At 50.3% G+C, this 26,599-nt stretch overlaps 2 protein-coding genes and 2 long non-coding RNA genes across 9 annotated transcripts; 2 read left to right on the forward strand and 2 right to left on the reverse strand.

Moving 5' to 3' along the window:
* The first annotated feature begins 1,119 nt into the window (after nucleotides 1-1,119).
* On the forward strand, nucleotides 1,120-5,040 carry HEXIM1 (HEXIM P-TEFb complex subunit 1). The gene has a single exon (XM_010354023.2). It carries the CDS (start codon nucleotides 2,095-2,097, stop codon nucleotides 3,172-3,174), a length of 1,080 nt encoding a protein of 359 aa, XP_010352325.2. The 5' UTR covers nucleotides 1,120-2,094; the 3' UTR covers nucleotides 3,175-5,040.
* A 9,012-nt stretch (nucleotides 5,041-14,052) lies between these two features.
* HEXIM2 (HEXIM P-TEFb complex subunit 2) lies at nucleotides 14,053-24,800 on the forward strand. 6 transcript variants are annotated; one of them, XM_010354024.2, is made up of 3 exons: nucleotides 14,053-14,826; nucleotides 16,633-16,742; nucleotides 23,777-24,800. In XM_010354024.2, the coding sequence occupies exons 1-3, from the start codon at nucleotides 14,805-14,807 to the stop codon at nucleotides 24,569-24,571; spliced, it is 927 nt and encodes a 308-aa protein (XP_010352326.1). In that variant the 5' UTR covers nucleotides 14,053-14,804; the 3' UTR covers nucleotides 24,572-24,800. The 6 variants fall into 6 exon arrangements, with proteins under 6 accessions (XP_010352326.1, XP_030778604.1, XP_010352327.1 ...); XM_030922744.1 differs by having other exon boundaries at nucleotides 14,059-14,826; nucleotides 16,643-16,742; XM_010354025.2 differs by lacking the exon at nucleotides 14,053-14,826 and adding an exon at nucleotides 15,056-15,911.
* On the reverse strand, nucleotides 14,083-15,413 carry LOC104654740. The gene is made up of 2 exons (XR_746886.2): nucleotides 15,344-15,413; nucleotides 14,083-15,062 (listed from the first exon to the last, which is right to left on the reverse strand). It is a non-coding gene; the product is annotated as an uncharacterized LOC104654740 (long non-coding RNA).
* LOC115894752 lies at nucleotides 23,562-26,242 on the reverse strand. Its single transcript, XR_004054914.1, has 2 exons — nucleotides 25,721-26,242; nucleotides 23,562-25,083 (listed from the first exon to the last, which is right to left on the reverse strand). It is a non-coding gene; the product is annotated as an uncharacterized LOC115894752 (long non-coding RNA).
* Between the last annotated feature and the right edge of the window lie 357 nt (nucleotides 26,243-26,599).

Here is a 26,599-nt window from a genome sequence, read left to right on the forward strand (position 1 = left end):
TCTCTGGGTCCTCTCAGTCCCTGTTTACGGAGGGCAGGGCGCTTGGGTCTGGAGAATTTCACTCTGAGAAACTATGCCCCCGGGGGAATCGGCCCCCCAGCCCTGCGCCAGAATCTCCTGCCGCAAGTTTCGGGGCAAGGTCTCCTCCATGCTTCCCTCCCAGTCTTGCCCAGCGCCCACTTACGAGGAAGGGCCTCTGCAGGTGAGACCGGCTTCCCTCTCGGATAGCCAGGGCTGATGATTTCAACTCATTAATCATTCCGAACCTTTCCCAACAAACAGCCTCATGGCTGGCCCAAACCTCCCCTGTCCCGGCTCAGGAAATGATCTCGGTCGGAAGTGAAAAGACCAAATCGGCCCCAGGAGGCCATTTTCTTCGACAGAAGCTGAGGCCTGGGGGCGAGGCCTTCCCCCCGCCCCGCTTCCCTTCCATTCCCCCCCCCCCCCCCCCCACTTTCCGATCTCGGCCCAAAGAAGAGGCTTGGCCGCGAATCACCGGTTTGCATTGGCCCCTGGGGCGTGGGCGGCTTTCTGAGACCAGGCTGGGGCTGGGACTCCGCCACCTTCAACTAAGGGTACCGAAGTCAGTCCGGGAGTCGGCGTCACTGGGACTCGAACCTGTCTTTTCGTCTTCCGAGGCCTAGTGCGAACCTGCTGCGCTAAACTCAGTCACACTGTCCCTTTAAGGCGGCACTTTTTATTCTTCATTTGTTTACTTCTTCATGCGCTTTTCGGGCTTTACAAAATGTGCTCGCGATATCCTTCCGCAAGTGTCAATCTCAGGCACTCACCACCCGCCTTGAAGCCGTTTCTGTAACCTTAAGAATCGCGAGTTAGCAGCCGTGGGCCGACATCTCTCTTTATAGGATTTAATTCTTATACATTTTAGGGACTACTTTTTAGGAATAAACCATTCTTGCGTTAGTTAATAAAGGTTCATAACCTTCGGAACCCTTCCGCTGAGAACAGAATAGGATAATAGCCTTTATAACGCACCTTTTCATAAAAATATCCTGTGTGGACTCTCAAAGGCCATCGAATCTTCTCGTATTCCTGAAACAGAATGGTACGGTCCAGAACCCGCCCCATCTTCTCGGCGATTGGCCGTCCTTCCTCAGCGAGTCGTGTGATTTTTCACCAATGGCCGCTCGCGTTTCTTTAGCGAGGGCTAAGCGATGGAAGGAGGTGGCCAGGGAGACGCCCCCTACGCGTTCTGGGATTGGCTACGTCGCACGGCGCGCGAGGACGGCGAGCCCGAAAGATAAGAACTACGACTCCCGGCTCCCCGCAATGGGAACTCCATTACGCATGCGCATGGGCGGGGCGAACAAGCTTCTATATAAAAAGGGCGCAGAGGGCTGGGAGGCAGCAGTTGGAAGTTGGCAGGTGGAGAGGCAGGTTGGGAGGGAAAGTCGGGGGAGGAGGCGGAAGAGGAGCTGTGGGAAGCGGGAGGAGGGAGGGAGGAAAAGAGGAGGAGGCGGAGGAGAACTGAGCAGAGCAGAGCAGAGCATCGAGCCAAAGGGGAGATGAGTTGTCTGTCCTCTGCTGAGGCTCCGGCCGGGCCTAGGGAACTGGGAGCTTGGGTGTAAGCGACACCCGTGGAAGTGGGAGGAGGTGGCTCCGGGACTTTAACCCCTTGTGGGCTCTGCGGCAGGGGATTTAACCCTTTGTGGATCTGGCCCCTCGGAGGCAGCGTCATCGGTAGTTTTAACCCCTTCGGGGCTGGGTTTCACCCACTGGACTTACCCTCATCACCTTGCTTACCAACTCCTTTATTGGGGTGCTCCGCTTGGAGGTTTGAGGCCCACCTCCGCACATTACGTACTGTTCCTGCCGCTGCACCCCCTTGGACCCGCTAGCTGGCCGCACTGTGGGCGCTTAACCCTTTACTGACTTGAGCTCCCCAGATTGCAATTGGAGTTTGCTGACAGAAGGACTAGCTAAAGGCGTCACTGCAGGAATTACAAACTGAAGAGGACTCTGTTGGACTGTTTTTCTTTTCTTTTTTTTTTTTTTTTTTGTTTAAGAACTCCATTTTTTTTCCTTGAGGACTTACTAGCCAAAATTTCTCAAACTTCGAGGACTCTACTAGCCATGGCCGAGCCATTCTTGTCAGAATATCAACACCAGCCTCAAACTAGCAACTGTACAGGTGCTGCTGCTGTCCAGGAAGAGCTGAACCCTGAGCGCCCCCCAGGCGCGGAGGAGCGGGTGCCCGAGGAGGACAGTAGGTGGCAATCGAGAGCGTTCCCCCAGTTGGGTGGCCGTCCGGGGCCGGAGGGGGAAGGGAGCCTGGAGTCCCAACCACCTCCCTTGCAGCCCCAGGCCTGTCCAGAATCTAGCTGCCTGATAGAGGGCGAGAAGGGCCAGAATGGGGACGACTTGTCCGCTGGCGGCGACTTCCCGCCGCCGGCAGAAGGGGAACCGAAGCCCGAGGCCGAGCTGCTCGCCCAGCCTTGTCGTGACTCCGAGGCCAGTAAGTTGGGGGCTCCTGCCGCAGGGGGCGAAGAAGAGTGGGGACAGCAGCAGAGACAGCTGGGCAAGAAAAAACATAGGAGACGCCCGTCCAAGAAGAAGCGGCATTGGAAACCATACTACAAGCTGACCTGGGAGGAGAAGAAAAAGTTCGACGAGAAACAGAGCCTACGAGCTTCAAGGATCCGAGCCGAGATGTTCGCCAAGGGCCAGCCGGTCGCGCCCTATAACACCACGCAGTTCCTCATGGATGATCACGACCAGGAGGAGCCGGATCTCAAAACCGGCCTGTACTCCAAGCGGGCCGCCGCCAAATCCGACGACACCAGCGATGACGACTTCATGGAAGAAGGGGGTGAGGAGGATGGAGGCAGCGATGGGATGGGAGGGGACGGCAGCGAGTTTCTGCAGCGGGACTTCTCGGAGACATACGAGCGGTACCACACGGAGAGCCTACAGAACATGAGCAAGCAAGAGCTCATCAAGGAGTACCTGGAGCTGGAGAAGTGCCTCTCGCGCATGGAGGACGAGAACAACCGGCTGCGGCTGGAGAGCAAGCGGCTGGGCGGCGACGACGCGCGTGTGCGGGAGCTGGAGCTGGAGCTGGACCGGCTGCGCGCCGAGAACCTCCAGCTGCTGACCGAGAACGAACTGCACCGGCAGCAGGAGCGAGCGCCGCTTTCCAAGTTTGGAGACTAGACTGAAACTTTTTGGGGGAGGGGGCAAAGGGGACTTTTTACAGTGATGGAATGTAACATTATATACATGTGTATATAAGACAGTGGACCTTTTTATGACACATAATCAGAAGAGAAATCCCCCTGGCTTTGGTTGGTTTCGTAAATTTAGCTCTATGTAGCTTGCGTGCTTTCTCCTGTTCTTTTAATTATGTGAAACTGAAGACTTGCTTTTCTTGTTTTCCTTTTTAGAAGATTTTTTCCTTAATGTGAAAGTAATCTGACCAAGTTATAATGCATTTTTGTTTTTAACAAATCCCCTCCTTAAATGGAGCTATAAGGTGGCCAAATCTGAGAACAATTAAATTCATTTTAGTTATAATAAATTTAATATTTGTAAATGTAACATAGTTTCAGTGTGATTTCTAGAGCTAATTCAAAATAGTATTATTTTATGTGACTGCATTTTTGGGGAGGGGTACCGAAATCGTTAAATTTGTCAGTTTGCAAAAATATCAGTCTTTAATGGGAGAATTTTCAATTTGCCAATTTTTTCCTTGAATGGGTTTAAGTATGCTACAATATACAGTTCAGGCAAAATATAAAGATTTAATTATCTTCAATACTTAAGTGTGCTTGCTTTCTAGTGCCTTGGTTTTCTTTCTTGATGCTGGAAAAATAAACCGGTGTTGAGTGTTTAGGCAACTAGAAAGTGGCTACAATCCAAAATTTTAAATTTAAGTCTGCCTCGGCCATTCAAAAGTCTAATAACAAAAAATGTAAACCTAATTTGACAGTTTGTTAGGTTAGACAACTGTCAGCATTTCATTCCTACAAGTTGGTTTTCAGTAATCTCTTCCTTCCCCCCAGTAAGGCTGGAAGAAGTTCCTGGACGCCTGGAAGAGGCTCTTAGCAAACTTCTTAGTGCAAGCAATGGTTAGATTAATTTGTGGGGCAGCTCTTTAAGACATTCAGAGGTAGGAAATACTGGATTTATAAAGGAAATGGCTGTTTGGGGGATTCCAAGGACTTACCCTAATTGTCCAATACTACGTGCTCTGTATACAAAAAAAAAAAAAAAAAAGGGAATAGGAGCTATCCACCTTTCCATGTGGTTCAAACTAAAATTAGAAATGTCCCCTCACTGCAGATCAAATGTAAAGCTTCCAGTTAAGGAGCTAAATGAGGTCCTCAGCTGAACGAGGAACCCTGTACATTTCCTTGCACAGCCCAATTCTAAATCGCCTAAACTATGCTGATAGCTTCTTAGGTTCCTGAGTAGTTCTGCTCTTAAATGTAGGGAGGCCCTGAGAACTAATTTTTGCCCCAAAATAAAAATAGAAATAAATTATGAGATTATTCCCTCCTGTCACTTTGGTTAACCCAGTCCTTCACCTGCCCTGTGTCAGTGTTTCCTGAGGGCAACTGCGTTGCTCAAATCACTAACACAGAGGTTCCTTAACTTGGGGCCTTAGAAACCACTGTGGGCCTTGGGGTCCATGAACCCCATGAAATTATTTGTAGACTTGTGTTATATGTACATTTTTCTGGGGAGAAGGTTCAAGGGATTCATAAGATTGTCAAACTCCTTGAAGGTTCAGAACCCCTGCAGGGAAGGGGGAAGAAAACCCTCCCATTAGGAAGCATGCTTTTGCAGTTAAATGGCGGTCATTGAGGTGACAGGGACTTCAAGAGTAAAATGCACCTTGTGATGCATAAGAAGCATACACAAATCAATACATCAAGGGAGATTATACCAGTAGGACTGAATCAGGGCCTTCAAAGCTGGACTGAGTTGGTCCTGTTCTGGCACATATGGTCCACTGGAGACAATGTATGATTGTGTTTTTCTTTGGCCTAAAAATTATATTAAACATTTATTTTGAAATAGTTTTCTTCGTGTTTTTAATTTTTCTTCTGCTATGACGTCATGCAGCAGCCCCAGAAAAACAGCTGCTTGGAAAGGCAGCAACAGTGCCCTCTGGCTTTACAGTGCAGAGCTGAAGGCTCATTTTGACTGTAAGATGCAGTAGTGATTATCTCTGATATAAGACCCTCTTCTTTTTTTTTTTTGAGATGGAGTTTCGCTCTTGCTGCCCAGGCTGGAGTGCAATGGCATGATCACCGCAACCTCTGCCTCCCAGGTTCAAGCGATTCTCCTGCCTCAGCCTCCCTAGTAGCTGGGATTACAGGCATGTGCCACCACGCCTGGCTAATTTTGTATTTTTAGTAGAGACGTGGTTTCCCCATGTTGGTCAGGCTGGTCTCCAACTCCGACCTCAAGTGATCCGCCCGCCTCAGCCTCCCAAAATGCTGGGATTACAGGCATGAGCCACCGCGCCCAGCTGAGACCCTCTTCTTAAAGAGGGATTCATCTATGAAAATCTTGTTTCCCCTACTATTAGAAAAATACTTACAAAATGAATCTTGGAAAGACTATAAATGCATTTATCATCAGAAAAAGTATGTTTTAGAAGACAAATTCAGTCCAGTCTTCAAATATACAGATATCTAAGCTGGGCCCAGTGGCTCATGCCTGTAATCCCAGCACTTTGGGAGGCTGAGGTGGGCAGATCACCTGAGGTCGGGAGTTAGAGACCAGCCTGACCAACATACAGAAACCCCGTCTCTACTAAAAATACAAAAATTAGCCGGGTGTGGTGGTGCATGCCTGTAATCCCAACTACTTGGGAGGCTGAGGCAGGAGAATTGTTTGAACCCGGGAGGCGGAGGTTTTAGTGAGAGGAGACTGCGCCACGGCACTCCAGCCTAGGCAAGAAGAGCGAAACTCTGTCAAAAAAAAAAAAAAAATATGTATATATATATATAAGTAACTCTTATACATCAGTTTACCTTAAGCTATGCATGTCTGAATTTTGCTTTCAAAGGCACTAACATTTTACCTTTTTTATTTTGCATTTATATTCTTACAATGATGAGGCTTATTGAAAATTTCAATTTTGTATTAATACTTTCTATACTTTTTCTTTTTTTTGAGATGGAGTCTCACTGTCGCCAGGCTGGAGTGCAGTAGCGTGATCTCGGCTCACTGCAACCTCTGCTTCCGGGTTCAAGTGATTCTCATGCCTCAACCTCCCAAGTAGCTGGGATTACAGGCGCACACCACCGCACCTGGCTAATTTTTGTATTTTTAGTGGAGACGGGGTCTCGCCATGGTTGCCAGGCTGGTCTCAAACTCCTGACCTCAAGTGATCTGCCTGTGTCAGCCTCCCAAAGTGTTGAGATTACAGGCATAAGCCACTGCACCCGGCCTTTTTTTTTTCTGAGATGGGTCTCTCTGTGTCGCCTAGGCTGGAGTGCAGTGTCGTGATCTGGACTTACTGCAACCTCCATTTCCCAGGATAAAGCGATCCTCCCACCTCAGCCTCCCAAGTAGCTGGTACTTGCCACCATGCTTAGCTATTTTTTTTCCTGGGTTTTTTTTTTTTTTTTTTGGAGAGACAGGGTTTCACCCTGTTGCACAGGTTGGTCTCAAACTCCTGGGCTCAAGCAATCGCCCTCCTCAGTCTCGGCCTCCCAAAATCACAATTGTGAGCCACCAAGCCCAGCCTATTCCTACACTTTTTTTTTTTGGGGGGGGCGGGGTTGAAGTCTTGCTCTGTCGCCGAGGTTGGAGTGCAGTGGCACGATCTCGGCTCACTGCCAGCTCCGCCTCCCAGGTTCACGCCATTCTCCTGCCTCAGCCTCCCAAGTAGCTGGGACTACAGGCGCCCACCACCATGCCAGGCTAATTATTTTGTATTTTTAGTAGAGACCGGGTTTCACCGTGTTAGCCAGAATGGTCTCGATCTCCCGACCTCATGATCCACCTGCCTCGGGCTCCCAAAGTGCTGGGATTACAGGCATGAGCCACCGCACCCAATCTCCTAGTTCTACACTTTCTATTGAAACATTTAACTAGCATATTGCTCTCCTGGCAGAGAGGAGAATTAGTTACCTATATTTTAATTAAAAAAAAAAAAGTTAGGTGGGGCATGGTGGTTCATGCCTATAATCCCAGCACTTTGGGAGGCTGAGGTGGGTAGATCACCTGAGGTCGGGAGTTTGAGATCAGCCTGACCAATATGGAGAAACCCTATCTCTACTAAAAATACAAAATACAAAATTAGCCGGGCATGGTGGTGCATGCCTGTAATCCCAGCTACTCGGGAGGCTGAGGCAGGAGAATCACTTGAACCAGGGATGCGGAGTTTGCAGTGAGCCCCAGCCTGGGCAACAAGAGTGAAACTCCACACACAAAAAAAGAAGCTGGGTGCAGTGGCTCACGTCTGTAAACCCAGCACTTTGGGAGGCCCAGGCAGGTGGATCACCTGAGGTCAGGAGTTCCAGACCAGCCTGGCCAACACGGTGAAATCCTGTCTCTACTAAAAATACAAAAATTGGCCGGGGGCGGTGGCTCACACCTGTAATCCCAGCACTTTGGGAGGCCAAGGCGGGCGGATCACGAGGTCAGGAGATCGAGACCATACTGGCTAACACGGTGAAACCCTGTCTCTACTGAAAATACAAAAATTTAGCTGGGCGTGGTGGGTGCCTGTAGTCCCAGCTACTTGGGAGGCTGAAGCAGGAGAATGGCATGAACCCGGAAGGTGGAGCTTGCAGTGAGCCGAGATCACGCCACTGCACTCCAGCCTGGGCGACAGAGCGAGATTCCGTCTCCAAAAAAAAAAAAAAAAAAATTAGCTGGGCATGGTGGTGGGTGCCTGTAATCCCAGCTACTCAGGAGTCTGAGGCAGGAGAATCACTTGAATCCGGGAGGCAAAGGTTGCTATGAGCCGACATCATGCCACATTGCACTCCAGTCTAGGCAGCAGAGTAAGATTCTGTCTCAAAAAAAAAAAAAGCTTTTTTTGTTTTTTTTTTTTGAGAATTGGGGTTTCAGCTGGGCCCAGTGACTCACACCTGTAACCCTAGCATTTTGGAAGGCCAAGGTGGGCAGAATGCTTGAGCTCAGTAGTTTGAGGCCAGCCTGGGTAACATGGTGAAACCCTGTCTCGAAAAAAAAAAAAAAAAGCTGTGGTCTCCCTTAGTTGCCCAAGTTGCCCAAGCTAGAGTGCAGTAGCACTATCATATCTCACTGCAGCCTCAAAATTCCTGGGCTTGAGTGATTCTCCTACCTCAGGTTCCTGAGTAGCTGGGACTAAAGGTGGGTACCAACACACCCAGCTGATTTACCTATATTAAACGGGGCTTTGATGACAAATGATCCCCAAGCCCACTCTAGTCTTTCACTTAAGTCCTCTGTCAAGCCTTTTAACTGAGCTACTCAAAAGACCAGGCTTACAAATTAGCAATTTCAGTTTGTTCCCTTTTTCCTACTGGGGCCTAGGTATTCAATCAGGAAAAACTGCTTCCCAAACTGACACAGCTAGCTGGACAGCTTTTCTTAGAGCCCTCAGGAGACAGGGTCCTTTAGACTTCAGAGTTTTAGGAGAGAGAGCCAGGGAGTTCCAGATTGGTTTAGTTCTGAAAAATATACTAGGTATCTCTAAAGAGGGGAGGCATAATAAAGATTAGACAGGCCAGGCACAGTGGCTTCATGCCTGTAATCCTAACACTTTGGGAAGCCGAGGCAGGAGGGTCACTTGAGCTCAGGCACTCGAGACCAGGCTAGGCAACATAGTTACCAACACAGGCAACAAAGACCAGCCTCCTCTCTATTGAAAAGTAAATTTAGGCCAGGCATGGTGGCTCACACCTGTAACCCCAGCACTTTGGGAGGCTGAGGCAGATGGATCACTTGAGGTCAAAAGTTCAAAACCAGCCTGGCCAACATGGCAAAATCCTGTCTCTACTAAAAATACAAAAATTAGCCAGGCATGGTGGCGGGCACCTCTAATCCCAGCTACTCAGGAGGCTGAGGCAAGACAATTGCTTGAACCTAGGAGGTGGAGGTTGCAGTGAGCCGAGATTGCACCACCGTACTCCAGCCTGGGCAAAAGAGCAAGACTTTGCTTGGAGAAATGTAAATAAATATACTCTGCCCTAATGACTGCAAAAGTTAGAGAAACCAAAGAGGGACTCCACAGACCTAAACAACGAAAGCCACAACCTAATAGTCTACCTACTCAAAGGCTGGCTATATTTAGTCAAGCATTAGGTAATGCATCAGTTGTTCCCTTGATCACTTATACCCGTAACAGCTAGCAACAAATATTCACAACAGTGTGGTGGAAAAGTTGGTTATAGTTAAATAGTATTTGAAAATTAAGTACTTAAGTACATTTGAGTTTGTGGGGTTTCGAGGTTTGTTTTTTGGGGGAAAGTACTATTTTTCACATTTGCACAACATCACTGCGATAACAATTCTGCTTTATTCTTTCTCACACAAAGTGTTAATGATTGAGGCTAGAAATAAAAGTTATTTTTTAAAAAAAAGAGAATGTTGCCAGGCTCAGTGGCTCACGGCTATAATCCCCGCACTTTGGGAGGCCGAGATGGGCAGATCACCTGAGGTCAGGAGTTGGAGACCAGCCTGGCCAACATGGTAAAACCCTGTTTCTACTAAAATTGCAAAAATTGGCCGGGCACAGTGGCTCACGCCTGTAATCCCAGCACTTTGGGAGGCCAAGGTGGGCAGATCACAAGGCCAAGATATCGAGACCATCCTGGCCAATACAGTGAAACTCCGTCTCTACTACAAATACATAAAAAATTAGCTAGGCATAGTGGCACCCACCTGTAGTCCCAGCTACTCGGGAGGCTGATGCAGGAGAATCGCTTGAACCCAGGAGGCGGAGGTTGCAGTGAGCCGAGACTGTGCCACTGCACTCCAGCCTGGTGACAGAGTGACTTTGTCTCAAAAAAAAAAAAAACTACAAAAATTAGCCAGGTGTGGTGGTGAGCCGCTGCAATCCCAGCTACTTGGGAGGCTGAGGCAGGGAGAATTGCTTGAACCCGGGAGGCAGAGGTTGTGGCGAGCCAAGATCGTGCCAAAAAGAAAAAAAAAAGAATGTCAAATTCAGCCCTAAACACCATGGCAACTGCTGACCAAAGGATAATAATCATACTTTGCAACTGCAAAGTTTCAATCTTTGGCCAAATTTTTGCCAAAAAAAATCAAGAACAGGATGTCAGGGCCTAAACAAAGGAGCATAAAAAATTAACTGGCCAGGCACCATAGCTCACACCTGCAATCCCAGCACACTGGGAGGCCGAGGTGGACAGATCACCTGAGGTCAGGAGTTCGAGAACAGCCTGGCCAACATGGTAAAACCCCATCTCTACTAAAAATACAAATACAGGCCGGGCACGGTAGCTCATTGACTGCAATCCCAGCACTTTGGGAGGCCGAGGCGGGAGGATCATCTGAGGTCGGGAGTTCAAGACCAGCCTGACCAACATGGAGAAACCCCATCTCTGCTAAAAATACAAAACTAGTCCGGCATGGTGGCGCATGCCTATAATCCCAGCTCCTCAGGAGGCTAAGGCAGGAGAATCGCTCGAACCTGGAAGGCGGAGGTTGTGGTGAGCTGAGATCACGCCATTGCGCTCCAGCCTTGGCAACCAGGCGAAACTCCATCTCAAAAAAAATAAAATAGGCTGGGCGCGGTGGCTCACGCCTGTAATCCCAGCACTTTGGGAGGCCGAGACAGGCAGATCACGAGGTCAGGAGATCGAGACCATCCTGGCTAACACGGTGAAACCTCGTCTCTACTAAAAATACAAAAAATTAGCTGGGTGTGGTGGCAGGTACCTGTAGTTCCAGCTACTCGGCAGGCAGGAGAATGGCGTGAACCTGTGAGGCAGAGGTTGCAGTGAGCTGAGATTATGCCACTGCACTCCAGCCTGGGCAACAGAGTGAGACTCTGTCTCAAAAAAATAATAAAAAATAATAAAATAAAATACAAATACAAAAATTAGCCAGGCATGGTGGCAAGTGCCTATAATCCCAGCAACGCAGGAGGCTGAGGCAGGAGAATCCCTTGAACTCAGGAGGCGGAGGTTGCAGTGGGCCAAGATTGCGCCACTGCACTCCAGCCTGGGTGACAGAGCAAGATTCCATCTCAAAAAAAAAAAAAAAAAAAGAAAAAAGAAAAAAAAAATGATTAACTGCGGAAACCAAAGAGAAGCAAGCATCTTCATCCCAAAGAGGGGGAATCACTGTAAAGAATTAGTCCTTTTCTGCAATTATATAGGCAGTAGGAAAAATTTTAAATAACTCCTACCTCTGTCAATAAATCCTACTTACACATAGTCACTGGTCCCTAGGATTTGGCCATCAGGCAAAATGAGCATCCATGACTTCATGGAAACAACCAGTGGGCACCCTGAGAGACTGATCCTCATTCAGCCTACTTGGATGGCTCTTTTGTGGTACTATGGACAACTAAGGCCACACTTTGGTAAGGCAGGCTTTCCAACTGCCCCAATGATCTTTGAAGCATTCGTTGTGAAGTTCTCATATAACAAAGTTACAGGGAGTAGGTGTTTACACAGCGACTTAAGACTAGTTACTCCTCTAGGTATTTATGAGGGAGACAGCACTGATACCATTTTCAAATGAGGAAACTTATGAACATAGAGTTTGTAGAATTTGTCATAAAGAACATAAGAGTTTGTAGAATTTGTCATAAAAGCATAACACAACTCATCTCAGAGGGGAGAGCTGAGGAGGAAGTTGAAAGTCTAGTTGAACAGTAGATGAACAACAGACTAAGCAACAAAATGACCAGCTTGGCCTCATCATCAGTATTTGGCCTCTGGCCCAAGCCAACCAAGTCAATGGCAGCACACACAGAAATAGAGCTTGGAGTTCCTAATTTTCAGTCCTTTAGTCCTGTGTTTTCTTTAGATAAACCAGGAGGCCATTAATATGCCGGTTTTATTCCCAATTTTTCTTTTCTTTTTTTTTTTTTTGAGACGGAGTCTCACTCTGTGGCCCAGGCTACAGTGCAGTGGCCCCATCTCAGCTTATTGGACCCTCCGCCTCCCGGGTTCATAGCTGGGAGTACAGGCGCCCACCACTGCGCCTGGCTAATTTTTTCTTTTCTTTTATTTTCTTGAGATGGAATCAAGCTCTGTCGCCCAGGCTGGAGTGCAGTGACGTGATCTCGGCTCACCGCAACTTCCACTCCACGCGCCCCCTCCCCCATTTCAAGCGATTCTCCTGCCTCAGCCTCCCAAGTAGCTGGGACTACAGGCGCGCACCACCACACTCAGCTAATTTTTGTATTTTTCGTAGGGACCAGGTTTTACCATGTTTGCCAGGACGGTCTCAATTTCTTGACCTCCTGATCTGCCTGCCTTGGCCTCCCAAAGTGCCGGGATTACAAGCCTGAGCCAGCGCGCCCGGCCTTTTTTTTTTTTTTTTTTTTGAGACAGGGTTTCAACATATTGGCAAGGCTGGTCTCAAATCCTGACTTTGTGATCCTCCTGCCTTGGCCTCCCAAAGTGCTGGGATTACAGGCGTGAGTCACTGCACCTGGCCTATTCCCAATTTTTCTTAGCAAAGAATGGAAAAGCCTGTGGGTCAACCTTAAGGATAGTAACTTTCATTTACAAATGAATAACAAATTTCTGCCGCTGGTACTGTATTTGCCATTCAGTAGCATTCAAAAGTTTCACTAGATTACTTTATAATGGAGGATGAATCACAAATGTCTAGGATCCTCCCCCATTAAATTCTTGACAGAAGCCTCACAAAGATCATCTTTAAAACCCTTTTCTGCTCCTATGACTATTTAAGTCCCACCAAGTTAGTGAGCTTTTTAAAGCTCACATCTCTTGATCAGTGTAGAGGCAACATGCCATATGTAGGTAAAAAATCAACCCACAGTAGGGATCAAGTGTACTGAAGCTTCAGTTAGGAGTAAGTGGTTCCAGTTTTGGATTGAGAACCCTAGTCAATGATGATCCTATTCTGTGATCCAGTTGTAAGATATCTGGGGAACAGAGGGGAAAAAAGTTAACGCTATGGAATTGTCACTCCAACTGAAGAAAAATTATTATTATTTTTTTTTGAGACGGAGTCTCGCTCTGTCGCCCAGGCTGGAGTGCAGTGGCCGGATCTCAGCTCACTGCAAGCTCCGCCTCCCGGGTTCACGCCATTCTCCGGCCTCAGCCTCCGGAGTAGCTGGGACTACAGGCGCCCGCCATCTCGCCCAGCTAGTTTTTTGTATTTTTAGTAGAGACGGGGTTTCACCGTGTTAGCCAGGATGGTCTCGATCTCCTGACCTCGTGATGCGCCCTTCTCGGCCTCCCAAAGTGCTGGGATTACAGGCTTGAGCCACCGCGCCCGGCCCTGAAGAAAAATTATTAATAGGAGGGGCAGAACTTAAGTTCTGGAAAACTTTTTTTTTTTTCTTTTGAGATGGAGTCTTGCTCTGTCACCCAGGCTGGAGTGCAATGGTGAGAGGCTCACGGCAAACAGTGCCTTCTGGGTTCAAGCGATTCTCCTGCCTCAGCCTCCCGAGTAGCTGGGATTACAGGCACGCACCACCACACCCGGCTACTTTTGTATTTTTAGTAGAGAAGGGGCTTCACCATGTTGGCCAGGTTGGTCTCAAACTCCTGACCTCAGGTGATCCACCCGCCTCCACCTCCCAAAGAGCTGGGATCACAGGTGTGAGCCAGCATGCTGGGCCAAGTTTTGGAAAACTTTTAGTAAGGCTGAAGGCTTAGGCATGTTTTGACCATTTGTAACTGATAATGACACTCATCACAAGGTACCCACAAAATTCACTGCCAGTCACCCTGCTACGTCAAAGCCTCTCCTACTTCAGAACCTACCTAGCCATAATTTTAACTGACACTTTAGCAACAAAACTTTTATTTGAAGATATCCTTGAGCCACAAATCTCTCTGGATTTAGATTTCAAGCAGTAGAAAATAAGATGGTTTAACCTGCAATTCAATAAAAGAACTTCACATCAAACTTCAATATTTAAGAAGCTGCTACAGCTATACAGTAAGGTTAAGAGTTTATTCTTTCAAAGCAGGTCTCCTCATCTCTTAAACGCTATATATATTAAGTAGATAAAAACTACAATTTCTATTTTGGTAGCATTTAGGATCTACAAAAGTGATCTTTCAATTACTTGGAATTTCAAAGTAGAGGTTACTTAGTAACAATGCACCAGTAGAACACAAAATACTCTGATTTTGTTTAGTCCGTGGGGAAAAAAAAAAAATCTTTAAACTGGAAAGATTCTGTAGCCTTACGAAGATTATTACATTGGAATTGGAATTACTGTAGTTCGTTTTTCCCTCTAGGAGGGCAGCCATTTCTCTACAAGTTTTGTAAAAGTTAAGACTCGGATTTCAAAATGCAAGCAGATGTTGATGAAGCATACGAAATGGGCAACTCCATTTCTATTTCGGAGCCGCAGTGACTCCGACTTTGTGCCCCAAGCCTGTAAAGCACAAAACCTCATCCCTTTGGTGTAAACCTTCAAGAGAAGTAGGGCAGCACACTTCAGGCTTTTCACCAACAGGCTGGCGACATGCTAGGTCAGGGTGTCCGGAGAATCGGGGCTGAATGGGAGAGATCTTGAGGGCAAGAGCCTCAGACCTTCAGGCACCGGGCTCGTGAAGGTTTCCACGTGCCCCTATCTAGCTGGTCCCAGGGGGAATTAGTGGTTGCTACAGTAGTTTAAGAGGGCCGTGGTTTTTCGCACCCCGGACGGCGAGATGGAGCTTTGGTGTAAGCGAGGTAAGGTGGGTGCACTGGGATCTCCGCTCTCGGAGCCTCCAGTTGACTGCCACGCCGACTTGCGGCCAGACCTGCGACCTCCGCCCTCCCCCGCGGCGCCAGCCTCTGGAATCTGGCGTCGCCCCCACTTCTCCAGTCGAAGTGGGAGTCCCTCTGTGCGGGACCTCGCCGCCATACCCAGGCCGAATGGGGGTGGGGAGGGAAGTTGGCAGAGCTCGGCCTCAGGATCCGCGCCCCTGTGGAAGGACGGCAGAGGAGAGCCGTTTCACCAGCCTCTCCCCTGCTGGGGTCTCGGGAAACACGCGGTAATCACCGAAGAACCCCGCACTCTGTGAGAGGCGAGGCTGCGGGGTTGCCGGGACATTTTGAGGACCGGGCTCGGCCGGGGAGACTCCAACCTTCACCCTCCCTGGCCCCCGGTCCCACTTCCCGCCTTCTCCCGGCGCCGCCACTTCAGGCAGCCCACTCGGCCCGGCCTCTCCCCGCGCCCGGACCACCCCCCACGGGGTGCTCTCACTGCGCAGCGAGTCCCTCCGCTGCCTCCTCCCAGCCCAAAATGGCGGCGATGGCCGCCGATCTTCTCGTCGCCTTCCTCAAAGGCCAAGGATCCCTCCGCGCATACTGCCCCGCCCATCTTAGCCGGATCTCTTTTCTGCCCCGTAAAGATTAACGCCATCAATGAACTCTTTAACTGAGTTCGGAGAAGGCGGGTCCAGTTGTGCCTCCTCACAGCTAATCGTTGCCAAAAGTGAGAATATTGGCAGAAGGCTTAACCAATCAAAGAAGGCAGCGATGCACGCGCGTTCTGTCCCCGCGCAAGGGTAGATGGGTTTTGGAGTCTCGGGTGTGGCTGTTGACGTGACAGGCGCTTGGATCGCTTTTCAGGCTAAAAGAACTACAATCCCCAGCAGGCACCGCGCGTCCAGGCTTTCTCCTCCCCCCATCTTAGTGGCCTGAGCGGCTTGACCACAGCTGCTGCAACTGCAGCAAGAGGTAGGGCTGAGGCGTTGGGAATTGCACCGACAGGCAGTCGCACAGAAAGACACAGAGATGTAGTGGTGTGCATAGCCCTTGACAGCGAATAGGTCAGTTCCACTTTTGCAAAACCTCTTTCCATGACTCTCTCCCCTCTTCCAAGAAATCCATCCTTATCCCAGTTGGGTTTCCCGCTCAGCTGCATGTAGCGCAAAGACCTCTTTCCCCTTTCCCCTGTTTCCCTTTCTGAGAGGAAGGAGGGAGGCAGGCCATGACCTTAGAGGAAAAGGCCTCAGCACTAGGCTTGGCCCAGGTCCCAGCTGTGCTTCTGGCCTTTGGAGCCCAGCCTGGGGAGAAGGTTGGGGGTGCAGGGCTGCATCAAGATTGAGGCCCCTGGAGACAGTGGGAAAGGACTCCTGAGCTTGCTCCATGTTCTCCCGTGGCGGCAGCAGCTCCGCTGCACTCCCAGCCTTCCCAGGCAGTCCTCCTTTTCCCCTTTGGTGGTTGGGGAAACAGAGCTTACACCCGGCTTCCTGGCTGCCAGTCTGGGCCTCGATGACTTCCAGGAGGACAGTACAGGACATGAACCCTGGTGAGAGACCCGAGGAACAGGACAGGGAAAACGGCCCCTGAATCCCATTTGGCCCCTTGCTGGCTGGAGGTGTGAAAACCAGTGGTGGAGGCAGCCTTCGGGGCCTGCATTTGAGAATAAGGGTATGAAGAGCTGGGGTACAAAATGGCTGCCGCTGCCTGGGCAAACAATTCTGGACAGCCAGAGTCTTCCTGAGAACGTTCCTTCAGGACTTGGGTTTCTGATGTTGTTCAAAGCAGGTGTCACTAGTTCCAGGTGTCTGCTGAAAGATTTGGAACGGAAGATGATGGCCACTCCGAACCAGACCGCCTGTAATGCAGAGTCACCAGTAGCCCTGGAGGAGGCCAAGGTAAGCCCCTGCCCTCCTGCCCACCCGAGTACCCCAAGCATGGGTCCCACAGCTGAGATCCAAACTTCTTGTCTCAGATATGTTGGTAGATTTGGAAAACCAGTATTTTGATGAGTCCACTAGGCAATAGGCCGGAATCCCAGTCTGTGCTAGCTTATGAAATCTTAGTAACTGGCAGGGTGCGGTGGCTCACACCTGTAGTCCCAGCACTTTGGGAGGCCTAGGTGGGTGGATCACCTGAGGTCAGGAGTTCGAGACCAGCCTAACCAACATGACGAAACCCTGTCTCTACTAAAAATGCAAAATTAGCCTGGCATGGTGGTGGTGGGTGCCTGTAATCCCAGCTACTTGGGAGTTTGAGGCAGGAGAATCACTGGAACCCAGGGGGAAGAGGTTGCAGTGAGCCAAGATCTCGCAATTGCACTCCAGCCTGGGCGTCAGAGCGAGACTCTGTCTCAAAAAAAAAAAAAGAATCCTAGTAACCCTTTCAGGTAGGAAGTATTTCTAATTCCCAGAAGCTAAGGTTCTGAGACCTGAAATACCTGTTCCAGAATCATGCTGTCTACAAGCAACAGACCCAGGGTTTAAACTTAGGGCCTTCTGACAACAGAACATTGCCTTGACCTCAAGTTCAAAGAGGGCATGGAGGGACTGGGTTGAATGTTTGCGTTTTGTCCAGGCCAAGAACCAAGTCTGAAGCAGGAAGAAAAGTTTTTGGTTCATAATTTGGAATAGACCCAGGCAGGCAATTCACTTGAGACCAGGAGTTCAAGACCAGCCTGGCCAACATGGTGAAACCTCATCTCTAGTAAAAATACAAAAATTAACTGGGCAGGGTGGCACATGCCTGTAATACCAGCTACTCAGGAGGCTGAGGCATGAGAATCACTTGAACCCAGGATGCAGAGGTTGCAGTGAGCTGAGATCACACCACTGCACTTTAGCCTGGGCGACAGAGTGACACTCCATCTCAAAAAAGAAAAACAAAAAAAAAAAAAACAGGCCAGGCGCCGTGGCTCATGCCTGTAATCCTAGCACTTTTGGAGGCTGAGGCAGGTAGATCATCTGAGGTCGAGAGGTCAAGACCAGCCTGGCCAACATGGTGAAACCCTGTCTCTGCTAAAAATACAGAAATTAGATGGGCGTAATGATGGGCGGCTGTAATCCCAGCTACTCAGGAGGCTGAAGCAGAAGAATCACTTGAACCTGTGAAGTAGAGGTTGCAGTGAGCTGAGATCGTGCCATTGCACTCCAGCCTGGGCAACAAGAGCAAAACTCTCTCAAAAAAAAAAAAAAGAAAGAAAAGAGCTCGAAGCTGGGTGCAGTGGCTCACGCCTGTAATCCCAGCACTTTGGGAAGCCGAGGTGGGCAGATCACTTGAGGTCAGGAGTTTGAGACTAGCCTGACCAACATGAAGAAACCCCATCTCTACTAAAAATACAAAATTAGCCAGGTGTGGTGGCGCATGCCTGTAATCCCAGCTACTTGGGAGACTGAGGCAGGAGAATCGCTTGAACCTGGGAGGCGGAGGTTGCTGTGAGCAGAATTTGCACCACTGCAGTCCAGCTTGGGCAACAAGAGGGAAACTCCGTCTTCAAAAAAAAAAAAAAAAAAAACAGTTCGAGACCAGCCTGGCTAACATGAGGAAACCCCGTCTCTACTAAAAATACAAAAAAATTAGCTGGGCATGGGTGGCGGGTGCCTGTAATCCCAGCTACTCAGGAGGCTGAGGCAGGAGAATCGCTTGAAACTGGGAGGCAGAGGTTGCAATGAGCCGAGATCACACCCCTGCACTCCAGCCTGGGCAACAGAGTGAGACTCCATCTCAAAAAAAAAAAAAAAAAAACCCTGAAATTAGCCCAGTGTAGCCCAGTGTGGTGGTGCATGCCTGTAATCCCAGCTGCTTGGGAGGCTGAGGCATGAGAATCACTTGAACCCAGGAGGCAGAGGTTGCAGTGAGCTGAGATCACGCCACTGCACCCCAGCCTGAGTGATGAAGTCACACTGTCTCAATAAAATAATTTGGAATGGAGGTAGGGGGTTAGGATATAACCTGCAAAAGAGGAGAGAGAAAGATTGTATCAGACCCTCAGAGGATGCCACTTTCCAACTTGGCAACAGGAACCCATGCTTGTTCAGCCTGTGTTCTCTCACTACCTGCCCTTACCCATTCTTCCTTAGTCCATGCCTCCCTATAGATGAGCAGGGAGCTTAGGACAGGGGTCAGAGAGCTTCTGACCCACGCTGCCTAGCCTATTCCGTGTTTTCTGGATTGACTGAATTTGGAATTCATGACGTGTCAGGGCTACAATGTTCAGCCAGGTCACACAGCTTATCTACAGTAGTGGTCATGGTGGTAGCGGGCCAAGTCTTCAGGAGGGAGGCAGTAGGTAGGGCTAGGGGGCTGGGTTTGCTTGGGTGAGGGTGGAGGATCAACAGGGCACTTTTACTGAGGGCTGGGAACATGTGACTGATTGTGCACACCAACAAGCCACCCTGCCTTGGCATCTCAGGGGCCTTGCCTGTCCCAGGTGGGGCGACAGCTCTATCTCATTTGGCCCAAGCCACTGGTGGAGACAAGGGCTATTGCTTATATTTAGTGATCTCCCTGCAGGTGAAGTAACACAACAAACTCCACATACCTACATACCCCATACACATACACAGCCTGACATACCTTCTTTTCCCTGAAATTCTCTTCAAGGTCTGCAGAATACACATGACACATGCCTGGCTCTTAAGGGCTGCGCATACACTACATTCCTCAGTACACACCCTGTGTGCATGGACCCATGCTCACATGTCTCTGAACTGCACTGCATATTATTCAACACCATACCAGTGGTAGTAGTTATTATTAGAAATTGCCCAAACCACAGACTTAGAGCAATTCATTTCCCATCTCCCACACCCAGTACTCCCACCCTTCCCACAACAGAGATAAACAGATGCCCTGAGCCTATACTGTCTTGACAGAACCTTTCTACCTCTTAGATAAGTTCTGGAACTCTCTCACTGCAGACTGGAGGCCGACCCTCCCTCTCCTTGGAGAGGACCTCTTTCCTGCCATTCATTTTGGAGAGTGATGCCAACTACCAACTTCTGCCTGGAATAAATATGTTCCATCATTTTATTTTATTTTTTAATTTAATTTAATTTATTTTTTCTGAGACAGTCTCGCTCTGTCGCCCAGGCTGGAGTGCAGTGGCGCGATCTCGGCTCACTGCAAGCTCCGCTTCCTGGGTTCAAGTGATTCTCTTGCCTCAGCCTCCCGAGTAGCTGGGACTACAGGTGCCCGCCATCACGCTAGGCTAATTTTTGTATTTTTAGTAGAGATGGGATTTCATCATGTTGGCCAGGCTGGTCTCGATTTCCTGACCTCAAGTGATCCACTCGCCTCTGCCTCCCAAAGTGCTGGGATTACAGGCGTGAGCCACCGCGCCCGGCCTAATTTTATTTTTTGAGACAGAGTCTTACTCTGTTGCCCAGGCTGGAGTGCAGTGGCATGATCTCGCCTCACTACATCCTCCGCCTCCCAGGTTCAAGCGATTCTCCTGCCTCAGCGTCCCGAGTAGCTGTGATTACAGGTGCCCACCACCATGCCCGGCCAATTTTTTTGTATTTTTAGTAGAGATGGGGTTTCGCCATATTGGCCAGGCTGGTCTCGAACTCCTGACCTCAGGTGATCTACCAGCCTCGGCCTCCCAAAGTGCTGAGATTACAGGCATGAGCCACCATGACCGACCTGCTACATCTTCTTTATGCCAGAAGGATAGAGAGAGGAGTCTTATTTTTCTGTTTTTTAAAATTATTATTTTTATTTTATTTACTTATTTTTTGAGACTCCAACTCTGTCACTCAGGCTGGAGTGCAGTGGCGTGATCACAGCTCACCGCAGCCTCAACCTCCCACTTCAGCCTCCTAAGTAGCTGGGATTACAGGTGCTCACCACCATGCCTGGCTAATTTTTTGTAATTTTTGGTAGAGATGGTGTTTCGCCATGTTGCCCAGGCTGGTCTTGAACTCCTGGGCTTGAGCAATCCACCTGCCTCGGCCTCCCAAAGTGCTAGGATTACCAGCATGAGCCACCATGCTCGTCTGTAAGTCTTATTTCCCAATATCTTTTGGATCTCCCTATCTTATAAGCTTTAGGCCACTTAACAGATATTTACTGAGCACTGCCCTTGTGCTATGCATAGGAATATAGTGGTGACTTGGACAGACAGCCAAGATGCATTCTTACATGAGGAAGACAGATGTTAAATGGCCATATGCTAAATGCTATGTGCTAACTGCGTGACATGATAGAATCACTAGGGAGGGGAGATGGGGAGTCTACTTTAGGTAGGGTGGTCAAGGAGGGGCTCCCTGAGGAAGTGACATTGGAACTAAGCTCTAAAAGGTTAAAAAAAGGTGGCTGGGGGCAGTGGCTAACGCCTGTAATCCTGGTACTTTGGGAGGCTGAGGCAGGTGGATCACTTGACGTCAGGAGTTTGAGACCAGCCTGGCCAACATGGTGAAACACTGTCTCTACTGAAAATACAAAAAGTTAGCTGGGCATGGTGGTGGATGCCTGTAATCCCAGCTACTCCGGAGGCTGAGGCAGGAGAATCACTTGAACCTGAAAGGTGGAGGTTGCAGTGAGCTAAGATCGGGCCACTGCACTCTAGCCTGGGCAACAGAGCGAGACTCTTGTCTCAAAAAAAAAAAAAAAAAAAAAAAAGCCCAGGTGTGGTGGCTCACGCCTATAATCCCAGCACTTTGGGAGGCCGAGGTGGGCAGGTTACTTGAGGTCAGGAGTTCCAGACCAGCCTGGCCAACAGGGTGAAACCCCATCTGTACTAAAAATACAAAAATTAGCCTGGCATGGTGGTGCACACCTGTAGTCCCAGCTACTCAGGAGGCTGAGGCAGGAGAATCGCTTGAACCGGGGAGGCGGAGGTTGCAGTGAGCCGAAATGGCACCACTGCATTCCAGCCTGGGCAACAAAGTGAGACTGTCCCACACACACACACACAAAAAAAAGATGAAGAAAAAGTCAGCCATGCAAGTAGCTGGAAGCAAGATCAGCTACATAATTTGTGGGGCCTAGTGCAAAAGGGCACCTTATTCAAAACTTATTAAAAAGTTAAAGATAGTGGCCGGGTGTGGTGGTGCATGCCTATGGATCCAGTTACTTGGGAGGCTAAGGCAGGAGGATTGCTTGAGCCCAGGAGTTTGAGGATGCAGGGAGTTATTATTGCACCACTGCATTCCTGCCTGGGCAATAGAGTAAGACCTTGTCTCTAAAAATAAAAGATCTTTTTCGTTTGTTTGTTTTTGAGATGGAGTCTCGCTCTGTCGCCCAGGCTGGAGTGCAGTGGCGCAATCTCAGCTCATTGCAAACTCCGCCTCCTGGGTCCACGCCATTCTCCTGCTTCAGCCTCCTGAGTAGCTGGGACTACAGGCGCCCGCCACCACACCTGGCTAATTTTTTTGTATTTTTAGTAGAGATGGGGTTTCACCTTGTTAACCAGGATAGTCTCGATCTCCTGACCTCGTGATCTGCCTGTCTCGGACTCCCAAAGTGCTGGGATTACAGGCGTAAGCCACCTCACCTGGCCTGTTTGTTTTTGAGATGGAGTCCCGCTCTGTTACTCAGGCTGGAGTGCAGTGGTACAATCTTGGCTCACTGCAACTTCTGCCTCCCATATTCTCCAGCCTTAGCCTCCTGCGTAGCAGGGATTACAGGCATGCACCACCACACCTGGCTTATTTTTGTATTTTTAGTAGACATAGGGTTTCACCATGTTGGCCAGGCTGGACTCAAACTCCTGACCTCAGGTGATCTGCCCACCTTGGCCTCCCAAAGTGCTGGGGATTACAGGCCTGAGCCACCACGCTGAGCCTAAAAAAAACTTATTTCGGCCAGGTGCGGTGGCTCAAGCCTGTAATCCCAGCACTTTGGGAGGCCGAGACCAGCGGATCACGAGGTCAGGAGATCTCGACCATCCTGGCTAACACGGTGAAACCCCGTCCCTACTAAAAAATACAAAAAAAAAAAAAAACTAGCCGGGCGAGGTGGGGGGTGCCTATAGTCCCAGCTACTCGGGAGGCTGAGGCAGGAGAATGGCTTGAATCCGGGAGGCGGAGCTTGCAGTGAGCTGAGATCCGGCCACTGCACTCCAGCCCGGGCGACAGAGCGAGACTCCGTCTCAAAAAAAAAAAAAAAAAAAAAACTTATTTTAGGCCGTGCGCAGTGGCTTACTCCTGTAATCTCAGCACTTTGGGAGGCCAAGGCAGGTGGATCACCTGAGGTCAGGAGTTCGAGACCAGGCTGGCCAACATGATGAAACCCTGACTCTACTAAAAATACAAAAAATTAGCCGGGCGTGGTGGCACATGCCTGTGATCCCAGCTACACGGGAGGCTGAGGCTGGAGAATTCCGGAGGAAGAGGTTGCAGTGAGCTTAGATTGCGCCACTGCACTCCAGCCTGGGTGACAGGGAGACTCCGTCTCAAAAAATGAAATAAAATAAGGGTTTTTAAAAATAATATGTTTAAGACAAGGACAGCATGAAGCCAGGTGTGAGGCCTCTGTGGAACTTAACAGGTCACCTGCCCATGAAGCCAGCTGTGTTTGAAAGTCAGGCTTTCTGGGAAGAGGGAAGAGCCAGTGGCATTTGGGCTTCTGATCAAGCAAATGCATCAAGATCCATCTTCTATCCCAGTTTTCTTCTTCTCCTACTTTACTCATTTGGACAGTATTTATGGAACTCCTACTCAGTGCCAGGTATTATTCTAGGCATTGAAATTACAGAGTGAAACACACAGGCAAAATTCCTGCTGTCACCATGAGTTTACTTGGGGAAGGCTGGGGGACAGACAGTAGACAGGTCACTTTGTAAACAAATGGTTGCAAAAGGGTGTGGGGCTAAGAGTGACCAAGTTAGCTGAGTGTGGGAAGGTTGGCTTCAAACTGGGTAGAGAGGGAAGGGTTCCACCTCCAAGGACAGGCTGTCTGATCCATCCTTCTTCCTCCTCCCTCTCTTTAGACCTCTGGTGCCCTGGGGAGCCCCCAAACACCCCCTGGGCCTCATGACTCTGGTGGTTCCCTGCCCCTGACACCCCGGATGGAGAGCCACTCAGAGGATGAAGATCTTGCTGGGGCTGTCGGTGGCCTGGGCTGGAACAGTAGGAGTCCCCGGACCCAGAACCCAGGGGGCTGCTCAGCGGAGGCTGTGCTGGCCCGGAAGAAACACCGTCGGCGGCCGTCGAAGCGCAAACGGCACTGGCGACCCTACCTGGAGCTGAGCTGGGCTGAGAAACAACAGCGGGATGAGAGGCAGAGCCAGAGGGCCTCCCGGGTCCGCGAGGAGATGTTCGCCAAAGGTCAGCCCGTGGCCCCCTACAACACCACCCAGTTCCTGATGAATGACCGAGACCCGGAGGAGCCCAACTTGGATGTGCCCCATGGGATCTCCCACCCAGGTTCCAGTGGGGAGAGTGAGGCCGGGGACAGTGATGGGCGGGGCCGAGCGCATGGTGAATTCCAGCGGAAGGACTTCTCTGAGACTTACGAGCGCTTCCACACGGAGAGCCTGCAGGGCCGCAGCAAGCAGGAGCTGGTGCGAGACTACCTGGAGCTGGAGAAGCGGCTGTCGCAGGCAGAGGAGGAGACTAGGAGGCTGCAGCAGCTGCAGGCGTGTACTGGCCAGCAGTCCTGCCGCCAGGTGGAGGAGCTGGCTGCCGAGGTCGAGAGGCTCCGGACTGAGAACCAGCGGCTTCGGCAGGAGAACCAGATGTGGAACCGAGAAGGCTGCCGCTGTGATGAGGAGCCGGGTACCTAAGGGTGCTTCCCAGCCTGGTGGACCCAAGGAGAAGGTCCCATTTTGTGCACACTCAGGCCAGTTGGGTCTCAAGGAGGCAGGTGGCAGATGAAAACCACCGTCAACACCCTTTGCCCCCTGAGAACAGCTAAATGGGTTCAGACTCCCACCACCGTTTCCACAGTTGGCTCTTTCGTGTCATCTTACTCTTTACAGAGAAATTAAATGGTCTTGGTGGGACCAAATGGGAGTGCCTAGGATTGATTTCCCTAGGGCTGTTGTGAGAACCAAAACATTTGCCCCAGCGAGGTCTGAGTGGGGTCCCAGTCCCCACTGCCCCACGCCTGGCAGGACAGCAGACCTCTGGATAGGGACCTCCCAAGTTCTCCAGGATACCTGAATCCTGCTCTGTGGGTGTTGGAGCAATCAGACTGCACCAAAGGTTTTCTAGGTGGGAGGGAACTCCATCAGGAGCCCCCAGTTTCAGCCAGAAACTGAAGCTCAAGATCGCTGTGAGGAGTGGTGAGCTTTCCCTAGAGGAGAGAACGGGGGTTTTTGGAGAAGACCCAGGCCCAGGGGTTCCTTCAGAGTTTGCTGCTGAGCTTCCTGTATTCTCCTCACAGTTTAAAGGCTGTACTAGATGGGTTCTGTGTGCCTTGTGCCTCCTTGTTCTTGACAGCCCCCAACCGGGACCCCTCTCAGCAGGGGCTTGGGCCTGAGGTTAGTCATCATGTGTTTTTGTTTGTCCCTTACCTCCCAAGGGTACTAAGGGAGGTGCTCTCCTGGTGGAAAATAAAGTCAAGAGACAGAGGGGGACAGCACATGGATCCCCAGCAGAGCATAGCAGCCTGGCTCTCCTGGTGCCTGCCATGCGTCTGTGCGTCTTGCTCCTCTCAGCCTCATCATGTGGGTGTGAATTCCCTCTGAAGTGTGTGAGGCCCTCGCCTATCTGTGCATCAGAGACAGCTGGGTCAGCCTGGGTAAGGCAGATACCACTAGCCAGCGTCGGGCTCTGAGACAAGCTCACTCACCCCCTCACACTCAGACCCACCCTTCCCCAGGCACCCTGTCTCTTCCATCCCTTCCTGGTGCCCTTGCAGGCTAGTGTTGGGTGTCAGGCAGCAATGAACATGGATAACTAGTGGTGGTGGAGGAAATTAGTCAACTCACCAGTGAGCCAGTGCTGGCTGTGCCACCAGGCAAGGGGAGGGGCAGAGGCCTGGCTGCCCAGCCTGGCTTCTCTTCCAGGCCCTCATCTTGACAGGCCACATTGGGCAAGATGAGGCTCAGCCCAGGAGCTGCTGGGGATGGAAATGTTGATGTAATCTTGTGTGTTGCCAGGACAACTTTCATTTCTATCCTGCCACACCCAGGCCTGGCCAGAGCCTCCTACAATGAAACACATAACAGATTCTAGGAACGCATGGGTTTCAAGAGAAAGCAAAATTCCATCCTGGGAGACCTGCCCCTAGAACCCTGGGTCCTCAGACAGCTCAGTCAGGAAGGGCAGCAGGAATGATCATCCCCACTTTGCAGATGGGAAACCGGAGGCTTAGCGAGGAAGTGGCTTTTCGGATTCCAGGAGAGCCTCTGGAGGCCTGCCTGCCCCTGTGGGGTGCTGTGGGGTGCTAGCCTGGGACCCAGAGGCCCCTTGGCATTTGCTGGCAGACTCCCAGCTGCATTCTTCAGCATGGAGCCTGAGGGAGAGAGGAGGCCTGGGACAAAGGTGGACAAAGGTGGTTTACCCGGAGGTGCCTGTGTGTGTGTGTGTGTGTGTGTGTCTAGAAGGTGAGAGAAGATTCCAGAGGGCTGCTGGAGTGTCGGGGGAGGGGTGTGGGTGAGGGTGCTGGGGGCGCATTGTGGGCTGGTTGTGCCAGGGAGGGGCAGGTGAAGAGTCTGGCCCTTCTTGGCCCAGAAGCTGTGGAGCCTGGAGAGAGGAAAGCTACCAGCTGCTCCCCCAACATCCCCCTTCACATAAAAGGCTGAAGGGCGCAAATAGGGCAGCACCTCGGTGGGTTAATTCCCGCACCCCCGCCTTACCCTGCTGGA

This window comes from Rhinopithecus roxellana, chromosome 19, assembly GCF_007565055.1.
Source record: "Rhinopithecus roxellana isolate Shanxi Qingling chromosome 19, ASM756505v1, whole genome shotgun sequence".
NCBI classification, from domain to species: domain Eukaryota; kingdom Metazoa; phylum Chordata; class Mammalia; order Primates; family Cercopithecidae; genus Rhinopithecus; species Rhinopithecus roxellana.